The 13305-nt window shown below is 37.8% G+C and overlaps 1 protein-coding gene and 2 pseudogenes across 1 annotated transcript; 2 read left to right on the top strand and 1 right to left on the bottom strand.

Annotated features, from left to right (window-relative positions):
- Positions 1-73: 73 nt before the first annotated feature.
- On the top strand, positions 74-3511 carry LOC121786426 (annotated as a pseudogene).
- A 2698-nt stretch (positions 3512-6209) lies between these two features.
- On the top strand, positions 6210-9918 carry LOC121785916 (SUMO-activating enzyme subunit 1A-like). The gene is made up of 10 exons (XM_042184399.1): positions 6210-6442; positions 6542-6593; positions 6685-6880; positions 7261-7340; positions 7443-7559; positions 7798-7848; positions 8971-9037; positions 9226-9329; positions 9418-9522; positions 9610-9918. Exons 1-10 carry the CDS (start codon positions 6360-6362, stop codon positions 9721-9723), a joined length of 969 nt encoding a protein of 322 aa, XP_042040333.1. The 5' UTR covers positions 6210-6359; the 3' UTR covers positions 9724-9918.
- A 156-nt stretch (positions 9919-10074) lies between these two features.
- LOC121786893 lies at positions 10075-11705 on the bottom strand (annotated as a pseudogene).
- Between the last annotated feature and the right edge of the window lie 1600 nt (positions 11706-13305).

Below are 13305 nucleotides of genomic sequence, written 5' to 3'. Positions count from 1 at the left end.
ATCTCGGCTCGTCGCGACCTGTACCATCGACAATCATAGTAAAAATTCCAGATCTCCTTCGCTCCATAACGGGAACTACCCCGCCCGTTCATCGCCGACGTCAGTATCTTGTTTTCTGCATCAACGAACACTCACGCTCCTTATTTGTGAATATCACAACATGCCCTTGGCTTTGTATTTTTATCTTTATATTATTATGTAGAACTAATATATTTGAATTATTTGATAATGTTTAGTAGTAGTAATTTCACAATACGGGAGGATAAAACTGATGACGTGGCGGCGCCCATTATGGATGCCTAACTACATACTCCATAGTGAAACCTGATAATTTATCTAATCTTCAAATTTCCATAAATTACTAGTAGTAATTTTAAAAAATTAATGGCAACTCCTGAACAAGCCCTTTCCCATTTTTTGACAGAGCTGACTCTATAGCTCCATTTCAATTTATTTCCAAACCTTTTCTCAAAAAAAAAATTATTTCCAAACCATTTCCTTCCGATTTTCTCTCTCCGACTGAAATGGCGACTGTAGCCCGAATGTCCAGAAGACTTCTGCCCCGCACCCTCACCTCCACTCTCGTGAGGCGTGCTTTCTCTGCTGAAGCAGCTCAATTGGCCCACGACCCGGCGCCGATCATCAGGGAGTCGCCCGATCGAGTGAAATGGGACTACAGGGGCCAGAGAAATCTCATACCTTTGGGGCAATGGGCACCAACGTCGTCTTGGCCGGCCAAGTCGTGGTCTGGGACGGCGCTTCCGTCTGGAACGGCACCTTTATGCACGGCGACCTCAACAAGATTTCTGTTGGCTTCTGTTCCAATGTGCAGGAGCGCTGTGTTATACACGCCGCTTGGTCTTCTCCTACAGGTCAGCTTCTTCGCTTTTAATCTTGTACCTTGCGCATTAATGGTTGTACACACCTGCTCTTCACATTTGGGTTCTTCATCAGGATTTTGGCTGTTTGCGGTGTAATTGCTCGTCTGTTTTTCCTTCTTTTAGGCTAAATTTATCATGTAAGCATTTAGAGCAAGCTATTTGCAGCAGCATTTGTGAGAATATACCCAGATTGGGGCTTCTTTCAGTTTAGGGTCATATAATTGGATCAAGTTTTCACATGGTTTTGGATAATTATTGATTTATTACGGCTCCATCATTGAATTAAATGTTAAAATTTGGGAAAAATCATTCTCAAGTTAAAATATATGGGGGTTTTCAGATTATCAGACTTACCCTGAACTGTTCCCAGCTACTAGTGTTTATTCTCTAACATGTTAAACAGTTTTTTCTATTTGCTTGTGGCTATGGGAATTCTTTCTATATGCGATTTACCTTAAAAACGAGGCAAATGGTTATGTCTGGTGTATATTCATTGAAGACGTAAGCAATAGACTTCAAATCTTTATGCGAGGGATTCCTGGTTCTGATGGTTTTTCATGTATGAAAACATTTGTTTTGCCTACTATACGAAAGCTTTTTCTGAGATTGCTCAGTATTGTCCTACCAATTCCTGAGAAATTAATCTGTAATGAGTACTCTCTTTATGCATTGCTCCTCTTCCATTAACCCATGTAAAAACACCTTCCCAGTTGTGTCATAAGGAAGAAGGTACAAGTAAAACTAATTGTCTTGGGAGTGTTCTTTTAGCAGAAGTTCAGAAAATCAATCATGACTTACATCAGTGGTAAAACCTGTTAGAATTTGTTGAAAGAATATTGATGTATATTTTTGGTTGATGAAAGTCATCATCTTTTCTTAGTGAACATGTAATTTTATAAAGAACAGTTCCTTAAGTTAGACATTTGACCTCTTCCATGAACTTTCTGCTCTCTTAGCCGATTCATGCTTGTGAGGGTACAGGAGACATGAGTAGATATATGGAAAGGGTATCAAGTGTTTACTAAATGGCTGCCTCAATTGTTAAAGTTGTAAAAATTTGGGATGTTGACTACCTTGAGATGTGGAGGCATCAATGCGGCCACTTCATCTCCTGAGGGTTTCTCGGTTTGATTATAGTCTTCAGAGGTGACCTTCAAATCTTGGTAAAACTAGTTGACTTCCCTGATAAAGACAATCACCAGGATGGCTTGGATTTTGCGCAAACAGAGAAATACTTCACTATGCACTGTACAAAATACATATGGGATTCATTGCCAAACCACCACTTTTGGCCTATAGTGGCTATATGCTGGTTGTAGTTCTTAGGTTCTCTAATTATGTGCACCTTTTATTAAGTGCTAGCTCACGATGCACAAGGTTAGTGCTCGTCTGGGAGGTGGGACAACTGCATGGACCTCTGTGGTCAATTATGCTCAATAGGGACCTCTGTTGGGTATTAATATGAAATGGCATTTGCATACCATTCAAAAATTGATATCTGAAGAAAAACTTGTAGACTTAAACTTTTATTAAAGAAAAACTCAAGTAATTTTTAATTTTATATTCGAGATAAGTTTTTTTTTAGTTGTGAATGAATCACAATACATTTCCAGTAGGTGAGTTTTTGTGGAGAATGTATGATCGAGCAATAGTAACAAAATTGTCGCTTGCTACCTAGGTTCCGAATGGCTTACTTATGCTCTTCTGCCCTTCCGGCTTCCTCAGTCTCTCATCTACTTATCAATCTCAGCTGCTCATTGTCTCTGGTTCACTGAATGTTTTAGCTAATAAAGGCACTTTTCCTTCCACATGGCTGGTTTTTTTCCCCCTTTTTTGTGAACTCTTGCCTTTTATTTGGATGTTATTTTTTGCTAGTATTAAATTTATCTTGGCTTCTCATTCCTCTTTTAAGTTACACCATAGACACCTACCTGATTCACTCAGTGTTCTCTTTTTCTGGAATTATTAAACCATTTTTTAGATGGTTGTGCATATAACATGAGCTGACAAAATGTTGCATGTCTGACAGGGTTGCCGGCTGAAACGCTAATTGAGAGGTTCGTCACAATTGGCACATACAGTCTGTTGTGCTCCTGCACAATTGAGCCCGAATGCATTATTGGGCAGCACTCAGTCCTCATGGAAGGTTCCTTGGTGGAAACGCATTCCATCCTTGAGGCTGGGTCTGTGGTTCCTCCAGGAAGGAGAATACCTAGTGGGGAGTTGTGGGCAGGAAATCCCGCAAAGTTTGTGAGGGCTTTAACTCATGAAGAGACACTCGAGATCCCCGAACTTGCTGTCGCTATAAACGACCTGAGCAGAAGCTACTGCTCTGAGTTTTTGCCATATTCAACTGTATATTTGGAAGTTGAAAAGTTGAAGAAATCTCTGGGTATTTCCATCTGAAGCGTGTGATGTGATGATATGCTCTTCTTTTGAAAGAAATAAGCAACCATGAGATCGATGCTATTGAAGTTGTCTGCTCATTATTTTTTAGGTCATGAGTCCTTTTTTATCCTTTTCGATGTTTGGCTTATGCATAATATTTTGTAACTTAAAATAACATTTACTCTGTTGCATAACGATTTATTGTTTGCAATTGTTGGATACAATCATTAAACTTCTATTCATTTATCCATCAACAAAAATAAAAGTAGTCGTTCTTCTACTGAAACCGTACGCAAATAAAGCCGATTTTTTACTCTGGAAAAAACAACAATCACTTGCAATCTGTTTCATGAAAAATCGTTGCTTTTTATAAACATTACACAATTGATTACTAGAATCTGAATGGTTTTGGCCCTAATGTTAATTTGGCTCTCCAAAAGTTGGTTTTTCATTTATTGTTAATGACAGTGATACATCCATTCGGTTATAATGTTATGTTATATTCACTGATACAAAGCTCACAGCTGTTAGTTCCAGGTTAGTGAATCTCTATTTTTTTATTGGTTTACATACTTATATCAACTTTCAAGAAGTTCAAATAATTGCACTTCAAATACCAGTCTCAAAGGCCCTAATTGTATGAATGGCTATTTCAAGAAACTGGAATCAAGGCATGATAGATGAAGATAATCCAGGCAAGTGTTTGTTTTATGTGTGAGCTTAAAATCTAAATGCATAAACCTTTTCCATTCCTCCAAATTAAATCTCTCTAGATGATTTTGAAATTAATAGGAAATGCATTACTTGACATAGTTGAATGGCTGTCTTCTATTGTTGTAGGTTTGAAAGTGGCATTATGCAACGGAGAAGAAGGTGGTAAACAATACTCCTATATATCAAGGCATCTTCTTCTCTGTGTTGCTAAGGTATAGTAATACTAGGTTGTCAAGATTAAATCTCATGATTAAATATGTATCATGTTTGGTTAATAAGATTGAATCATACAACTTAATCCTAGATGAATAGTCTCATGATAATTAGTCATAGCCTCCCCTCCAACTAAAATAATCTCACAATTTAATCCTAGATGGATAGTCTCATGATATTAGTCATGACTATCGAACGCTACCTAGTAGTTCACAATTGTACATCATTGAAATACAACTATGTTTATCATATTCTTTTCCATATAGAACGAGGTCATGTTTTAGACTTTTATTTTCCATATTGATATTTTGTTTTGTAATTGAAGTGAATTAGTATTGTTAATGTAATTATTCTGTAAGTTTAATTTTAGAGCATCCACAACCGTGCTCTTGCCAGCGGCACGGTTGTGGGCCCGACCCCACTTTTTCTGCCTGCTCTCTGGCAAGAGCACAACACCCACAGCTGTGCTCTTCCGCAAGGACGAGCACAATTAATTTAAAATTCAATTACACAAAAACATTTCCATAATACTAAAATTCATTAAAAAACCACAATAAATATTACAAATTACAAATAAAATATAAAAGACATAATTAAAATCCTAAAAATTAAAAATTACATAATTAAAATCCTAAAAATTAAAAATTACATAATTAAAATACTAAAAATTAAAAATTACATAATTAAGAGGAGGGGCCGAATCTTGGTCGTCGACCGGGTATGGCCGGTAGCCACCCGGAATGCCCAAATCTTGGGTGAGAGGAGGGGCCGAATAGTCCGTTTCCGGACTAAGAAACGGTTGTGAACCGAACCATTCGGGGTTCCAACCGTGGGAGCCGCTTGGGTTATCGTCGTGACCGGACATAGTGGTGTTGTAGGGTGTGAGAGAATGAAGATGAAAATGGATATGAGAGATTGAAGATGAGAATGGAGATGAGAGAATGATGATGAGAATTGTGTAGTTTGATGTGAATTTTTGGGAGTGAAATTGGGGGTATTTATAGATGAAAGTGTGTATTTTTTGGGTAAAAAAAATTTAAAAAAAATTAAAAAGTGGGAAAAAACGGTTATAAACGGATATAATTTTTTTGGGAACTGATTTTTTTTTTTATTTTTTATCGTTTTTTAATTAAAAACCGATTTTTTTTAAAAAAAATTAAATACAACGGCTATGCCGTTGACGAATGAGGGCGCGCCACATCAGCTGCTCGCTCGCCGTGCCAGCGGCGGCGGGTGGCGTCCGTGCCAGCGGCGCGGACCGCCGTGGCGACGGACGCCACCGTTGTGGATGCTCTTATAGACTACTAATTGTACTACCCTCCCTCATTCGGACGGCACATATGGCATGAAATATATTGTAATATAAATTAGGATATAATTAGTGGAAAATGAGAATCAAATCACTAAAATAAGAGGTGGAAAGGTAAAGAGAAACAATACTCATATTTATAAAAATCTGTGCATGCATAAAAAAAATTGCATAATGTATGTATATTTTTTGTAAAACTTATTTTAGAATATCTTTGCATAATGTATGTATATTTTTTGTAAAACTTATTTTAGAATATCTTCATCTAACACTTATTACTAGTACATCAAAATTGCAATTTAGAGTATCTCCAATGGCGGACGTCCGGTCGGACATCCGCGATTGGCGACCGGGACGTCCGCCATTGTAACGAAGGCACTCGGGTACGGATGTCCCGTATGGACGTCGCATGTCCTCGGACGTCCGGGCGACGGGCGGGCGGACGTCCGCCATTGTGGCATGGGTCGGACGTCCGGTATTTATTATTATTATTTTTTAATTGCGGGAAGTCCTAGTGGGAAGGGCGATGGGAAGGGCGGATTGTGCATGGGAAGTCCTAGTGACGTGACAGTGGGATGGGAAGTCCTAGTGACGTGGCAGAAGGTGTTTTTGAAAAGTCCTAGTGGATGTCCGAGTGGGACATCCGTGCATTGAAGATGCTCTTAAAAACACAATATTTGAATACAATAATAATTGGGGGCGAGTGGCGTCTTTCAACTTTCAAGCCCGCCCTTGTTAGTTTTTCACTTTTTTGAGTTCATTCAACCCTGAACAATTCAGGATTAGGGTTTTCTTTTTCATCAAAAACTCTCAAATTCAATAATCGATTTGGATAATCCAGGCTGCAACTAAATATGGACGGTGAGGAATTGACCGAACAAGAAACCGCGCTCTATGATCGCCAAATTCGCGTTTGGGGCGCCGATGCTCAACGGAGGTACTATACATTCGAACCTGCGTTTGTGTGTTTCTCTTGTGTGTGGCTTTGTTTCCTAGTTATGCATGTGCTAACATTCTGGAAATTGCTGCTTGTTAGGCTAAGCAAATCTCATATACTCGTTAGTGGACTCAAAGGCTCTGTAATTGAGGTATTAATCTCATGTTAGACACCAAGTTCCCGTGTTTTAGTTTACAGAATGTGTATTCTGTTGTGAAACCGTGAAATTCATGTTTGCGCAGTTTTGCAAGAATATTGTGCTAGCCGGGGTAGGTAGTGTGACATTGAACGACGATCGACTGGTGACGGAAGAGTTATTAACTGCTAATTTTTTGGTTCCTTCTGACCGAAATGTATACACGGGAAAATCACTTGCTGAGCTCTGCAGTGATTCCTTGAAGGACTTTAACCCCATGGTTCGTGTTTCCGTTCAAAGAGGTGGGCTCCTTTTTCAGTGCTTTCTTTGGCCCTTAGTCTTACGTTTTTTAATTAGAAAATTAGCTTTTGATTCGGAAGTGTTTAAATCCTGGCTCAGATAGTGTTTTATAAGCCTGGAACTGTTATATTTATGTGATTAGTGTGTAATTTGTGGATCTGATATTCTGGAAAAACTTGTTTAGTAGATAATTCTGGATCATTTTTCCGTATTCTGTCCGGGTATGAATAGACTCAGACTGCAAGAGCTCTAGGTTGATGTTTGCCTTGGCAGTATGGCTGGGGAATATCTGAACTTTTAGGACGGCTGAAGGTCAATATGTTTTGCTTTGTTTATGTCTCAGACTCTCAGTTTATTACTGTTAACAGTAAGATGAATGCAGGTGAATTGTCAAACTTTGATGTTGATTTCTTCCACAAGTTTGATGCTGTGGTTATCAGTTCCTGCTCTCTTTCTACAAAAGTACAGTAACCTTCTCATCTGGATGACCTTTTTCTTGGCTTGTCACTTGTAGAACAGTATTGTCAATTTCATTTATAAGTCCTTTTGATGTATTTTATGCAGAAATCAGTTAATGAGAAGTGCCGCAAATCGTTAAAACGTATTGCATTTTACACAGTGGATTGCAGAGACTCCTGTGGGGAAATATTTGTTGACTTGCAGGATTACATTTACAACAAGGTTATATCATATGATCTTTTGATTCTTGTGTTGTATGCTTTAGACATTTGGATTAGTAGTTTGCATTGGACTCTCAATCTGTTTTCAATCATTTCTAAAGCTAAAACATTTCTGTACATAGCTTGAACTATCTGATTGAGCTACATATGTTAAATGGGTGATTGTGGTTGTTGATCTGTAGATAAGGCTGTCACTTCCTTTTTTGTTTTGGAATTTGATCTGCTTCTCTTCTTTGCAGAAAAAAGAGGATGAAACCATTGAGTGCCATATAGAGTATCCAACTTTAGAGGTACAGTAACAATCTATGAGAAGCAACAGTGAGAGACTTATACAAACTTTAGAAACATTATCCATACAGTTCCTTACCAACATTAAGTGCTGGAGGGAAATGTACCTTGTTCATACTGTTGGTTACTTGTCCTGAATATCCATGCATCTGTTAAATTATTCACCTGGTTCTGTTATACATTATGTTTATACATTGTCTTATTTGATACAATGATGAAGGATGATGTAATCATGATGAATAGGTTTGATAATGAAGATGGAGATAAGGAAAATGTACTAATGAATTAGCAGCAACCTTATGTCGTACATGGGGTTGCAAATTATTACAATATTCTCAAGTTAGGGATGGGTAGCAATGGATGAGTAATATAGGATTTTTACACCCCATTTGATTCTTATAAAACTTAAATGCTATATATGACATGAGTTTGATTGTTTGCCATGCCTTCAATATAGGTGATGAGTAACCATGATAAAGCTTGATAGCATGTAAGAAACATCCAACTTATTGCAAGTCTAGTTGCTCAAACATGATAATACCACATACTGTTGGGAGTAGGGAGAGAATTTCAGCTTCAGAATGCCCAGAATAAAATAATAGCGCTAATAAGTCACCCTTGAAGTAGAAACTTCATCGTCACTCTCCTTTATTTGCATATACTTGTCTTTGGTTATAGCTTTACTAGGATAGATGGATGGGAAATGTCAGGGATGAGATCTAGTCAGTATGAAATTAAACTGGGAAATGAGAATACCATGCATAAACATATAAAACTGATAGATAGAAATAATTGATGTTCTTAAAAACTATTGACTACTTATGTTAGTGTGTGTGTCTTTGATTTCTACTTCTTGTATAAAAGGGGAATGAAAATGTTTTGCTGAAGGTGCCTTGATGTCATGGCTTAAATAATACTAATATCAGTACACCATCTGACATTTGTTAACCTTTTGATAAATATTTGCCGTGAAATATTATGTAGTTGAAACCATATCGGATTAACTCTGAAATTTCTTCTGAACTGAACATGCTCATGCTCCCATCGTACTTCATGCCTGTCAAGTTTCTGATTCAGTTAGTTGTCATCTAATAAATTCACTTGTCAATTTACTCTTCTCTCAGGAAGCTATTTCTGCCCCATGGAAATCTCTTCCAAGGAAGGTTTCCAAGTTGTACTTAGCCCTAAGAGGTACATGCTTTTCACATAATTTCTCTGGGATGAGCCAGAATGATTGTTTTCCTCATCCATCATCGTAGTCTTCTGCGATTCTCGATTAAACTTAGTATGTGCTGCATAAAAGGGTACATTTAAGTGTGATTACATAAACTGCCTTCTTTGTCATAATTGCACAAAAATGGAACACTTTTGACTTCCAGTGATAGAGAAGTTTGAGGAGCTTGAAGGCCGTAGTCGTGGGGAAATTTCTGCTGCAGACTTGCCTAAGGTTCAAAGGCTGAGGAAGGAACTTTGTGATGCTCAGGTAAATCTCGTTCAACTTGTTATGTTATCCACATGCATATCCTATCCTGCTTCTGAATTGTAATAATGGCCCATTTTTAACCCAGCAGTCACATGCTGAATCCCAAATTCCGGATGCCCTACTTGAGAGATTATTGAAAGGCAGAACTGAATTTCCACCTGTTTGTGCCATCATTGGAGGCATCCTTGGTCAAGTAAGACACACCTCCTTCAACTGTTCTTCTCCGCTTGACCATCAATTGAATTATGATTGCTGAATTCGAATGTATTCATGGTTGCAGGAAGTTATTAAAGCAATATCAGGCAAAGGCGATCCTCTAAAAAACTTCTTTTTCTTTGATGCAATGGATGGCAAAGGGATAATAGAAGACATAGGCAATCCGAAGCCCAAGTGAAGACGGTGGCCTTTGTCTAATTTTCAGCTTAGTTTCTTCCAACGACCTACTAGGAGTTGATCATAGGAAATCTAGCTATTATGGATTGTTCCATGTGTTTTATTGGCTGCTGCTTCTATGTGATTGCCTAATTTATGTAGTTGTAACTTTTCATTGGTTGTTACTGTAATGCAAGGAGACAATTTTTGACTCAAACACGTTACTACTTGATTACTTGTCAAAAATGTCATAATTTGAGCTGCTGATTTAATTTTTACACATGCAATTCTATTGGAAATTAATGAACTTCATTCATCATACTGATTCAGTTTTGTATAATGAAACCCTTGCGAGCTCCTCTTGTACATATTATCAATTCGAATTCTCCCAAGAAATGCTTCGACACAAACTCTTTCTCTTCTTCGTATTGGCTGAAGAAGAAGCATCCTCATTGTTGCCAACAGGAGCAGGAGCAGCTGCAGCAGAGTTGAGTTCATCCCAAGCCTCAGTCCAGGTGACCATAAAATCAGCCAGCTTCTCGAAGTAGGGGCGATCAAGATGGACGAGCCTCTCTTTCACCATCTTCGACAGCTCAATGTAGCATTTCTGCATGGTCGTGCATTCCCTGGGGAAAACAACAGATTGGAAGAAGGGGATGACCTCCTCCTGCCAGAACATTCCTCTGTATTCCTTCTTCATATTCACAAAGGGATTGCTAGCCCTGTTGTGCAAGATATAAGGCAGCCCCGTCTTCACCCCCAAACAAAAATGGTCAGCGATCACATGCAAATATGTTCACACATTCCACATATAGTTGATCTGCTATGATTTATTCTTGGTTTCAACAGTGTACGCGTAAACAAACACCTTAGTGCACCATCCAGCCCACATGTCTCCATGAGACCGAAATACATGGCAGCCTCCCTGTCAAATGCAAGATTCATTCCGCACATTGGCAACAGGTTTCCCTTAGGAATTGTTTGAACAGCATTCCACGTATTAATACGAGAATTTATTCTTCTTCCAAGAGGGAGTCTTGGAAGAGAGGGTGGTTTTGATCCTAAAATAAATTGGTAAATACTAATATGAAGATTATTAGCTCACTTTCGGAATAGAATAAATGTATAGGTCTATATCAGCATGACTCAAAGACAAGATTTTTATCAAAAAAATGTAAGCCACCATCTAACCTAGTGTTGCGTTGTAGCGGTCTGGCAAGCCTAGTTGGGGCATCATAGTCGGGGTAGTTGAGCCAGAGTCCGTGGGAGACGGCGGTTGGCTTTCCTTCCCTAAGGCTCAAGGGGTAGCCACGGACGAAGTCGGCACCTTCTCTATAGGGGTCGGGTCATACGATGTATTGAAGAAGAATGGTATTGCTGGAGTTAGCAAATTCTGTATGTGTTGAGTCAATGCATTGATGTCTTGCCCACTTGGATCTTTTGCCACCTATATAATTATCACATTCCAACTCACAACACATCAGTGAAAGCTAGTATACGTGGACCCTACTTTTATATATAAATTTTATAATAATTGTGAGTTGAATAAGCCTACTTAAAATAGTAAAAATGAAATGAGACATTTTGTCCGTAACCGTCCATTCCAAATAAGGAAGTATGGGACAATAATGGGACCAGGGGAGTAAAAATCACTCTCGAGAGACTAAAGAAGCAGTCGTCGTCAATGGTGAAGATGTACTTCTTCTCAGAGACGAGGAAGCCAAAGCATCTGCAGGCGGAGTCCTTGGAGGAGATGCAGGAGGCCTTGGGGCCGAGGATCCGGTTGATGTCGATCGGTTGTAGAGGTCGTAGTTGAATCCCTTTGGCACGTTGATCGTCTTGGAGGGGTCTCGATCCGTCCTGGACGATGATGAGATGGTACTGCTCGAAGAAGGGCTTCCACGTCTCGAGGAAGTCCAGGTTGCACATCGTCGGGATCACGATGTCTAGCTCATCTTTGAGCGGCGCCACCGCCTTGGTCGACTGCATATTCGTGGTGGCCATGAAGGAATTCGGTGTGGCGGAGATGTTTAGGGAGATATACCAACTTCATTTCATTTTGTCTTGTACATCAATGCAAGAAAGGTTGCCATTCTAGGAGCAAAATCCTAGAATAACTACTGGACAAATACACAAGAATCCAAATGACTAGAATGTAACAAGAAACATCCATTTCATTGCATGTCTAGTTGAGCAAACTGATGGGAAAGACTTCCAGCTTCAGACATAATGCCATAATATTAGATACATGTTGATATATTGCGGTAAATGAAAATTTATAATGTTATCGTACCAAATTTGTTTTGTATCGAAAATCAAGATATACCAAAAATTCGATATTTTTAATCCTTCTAACCCCTAATTGCTACGTAATGTGGATGAGTATTTTTTTAAATTTTTTTCTAATCCTTCAACTTTGCTTCTCAAGAATAGGATATTATAAAAAAAATATGAAATGAAAAAAGAAGTCAAATACTACCATGGAAAAAAATACCCCCTCCATCTATAAAAATAGTTTCATTTGTAGAAATGAAAAAAGAAGTCAAATACTACCATGGGAAAAAATACTCCCTCCATCTATAAAAATAGTTTCATTCGTAGACGACACGAATTTTAAAGAGAAACTCATAAAGTAAGAGATGAGTACAAAACTAGATAAAATAGGAGAGAGAAGGATAAAAAGTAAGAGAGAGGAGAAAAAATAAATTTGATGAAGAGAAAAAGGGGACAAAGTATGAGTAAAAGTTTCCAGTTTTAAAATAAGACTATTTTTTGTTGAGATGGAGTATCATTTTATTGTACTATATATTTTTATTTTTGATTTTATGAACGTTGTGTACATTACTTATGTGTTTTTTTTAAACATGGTGTATCAATTTTAATTTTATACTGTCATTTATTTAAATTTAACTATTTTTTTACTTTAGGCGCAATTTAATTAATTTTTAACTATAAATTATAAATTTTTAAAATAATTTATTTTATTCAAATTAATTATATACTTATATATGTTTTTACAAAATTATTTGGATGTGCTTATACAAGTGCTTGTGACATAGAGGAGGAGAAGCTGAGAACTAGTTTAAAGGTTTGTGATTGTGTATTTTAGGTTCCCTTTTGTTGTGTGCAAGTGCCGACTCGTCTGGTGTTTGTCCATCAGGAAGCATCAAGCACGATTCAAGAGTTGAAGGGAAAACTGCGAGTTTTGGAGAAATCGTGCCACAATATATAGTCATATGCTGTCTGATGTAAAGTTAATGCTACCTATGTAAATGGATAAATATTTTTGTCTAATCCCTCTCCTATCTATCTCTAATCGACTTTCCAATCCTACTTAAATTCCCCTTCACCTTCATTGTATCTAATTATAAAAAAACTGGGAAAAGTTTGAAAATATGTAAATGTGAAATTAAAAAAAATGCAAAAGATTGTATTTTTATTCAAAAATTAAAACACCAAATTAGTTAGGTTTTTGAGATATTCCTCTTACAATTCGACTCGATCGAGATATTATTTTACTCAAAAAGTGAAAGGGACTTAATTTAGGGGCAATTACAGCATATAACGGCAACCCTAATTAGTTTCCTTATGGGTAACTTGAATA

Source organism: Salvia splendens, chromosome 22, assembly GCF_004379255.2.
Source record: "Salvia splendens isolate huo1 chromosome 22, SspV2, whole genome shotgun sequence".
Classification (NCBI taxonomy): Eukaryota; Viridiplantae; Streptophyta; class Magnoliopsida; order Lamiales; family Lamiaceae; genus Salvia; species Salvia splendens.
This window is presented reverse-complemented; position numbering and strand designations above follow the sequence as displayed.

Bases quoted from the DNA above. Each gene is read 5' to 3' on its own strand.
- LOC121785916 (XM_042184399.1), top strand. From the start codon at position 6,360: ATGGACGGTGAGGAATTGACCGAACAAGAAACCGCGCTCTATGATCGC. The intron at 7,560-7,797 runs GTTATATCATAT...TCTTCTTTGCAG, and splicing joins AGGATTACATTTACAACAAG to AAAAAAGAGGATGAAACCAT. The intron at 9,038-9,225 runs GTACATGCTTTT...TTTGACTTCCAG, and splicing joins GTTGTACTTAGCCCTAAGAG to TGATAGAGAAGTTTGAGGAG.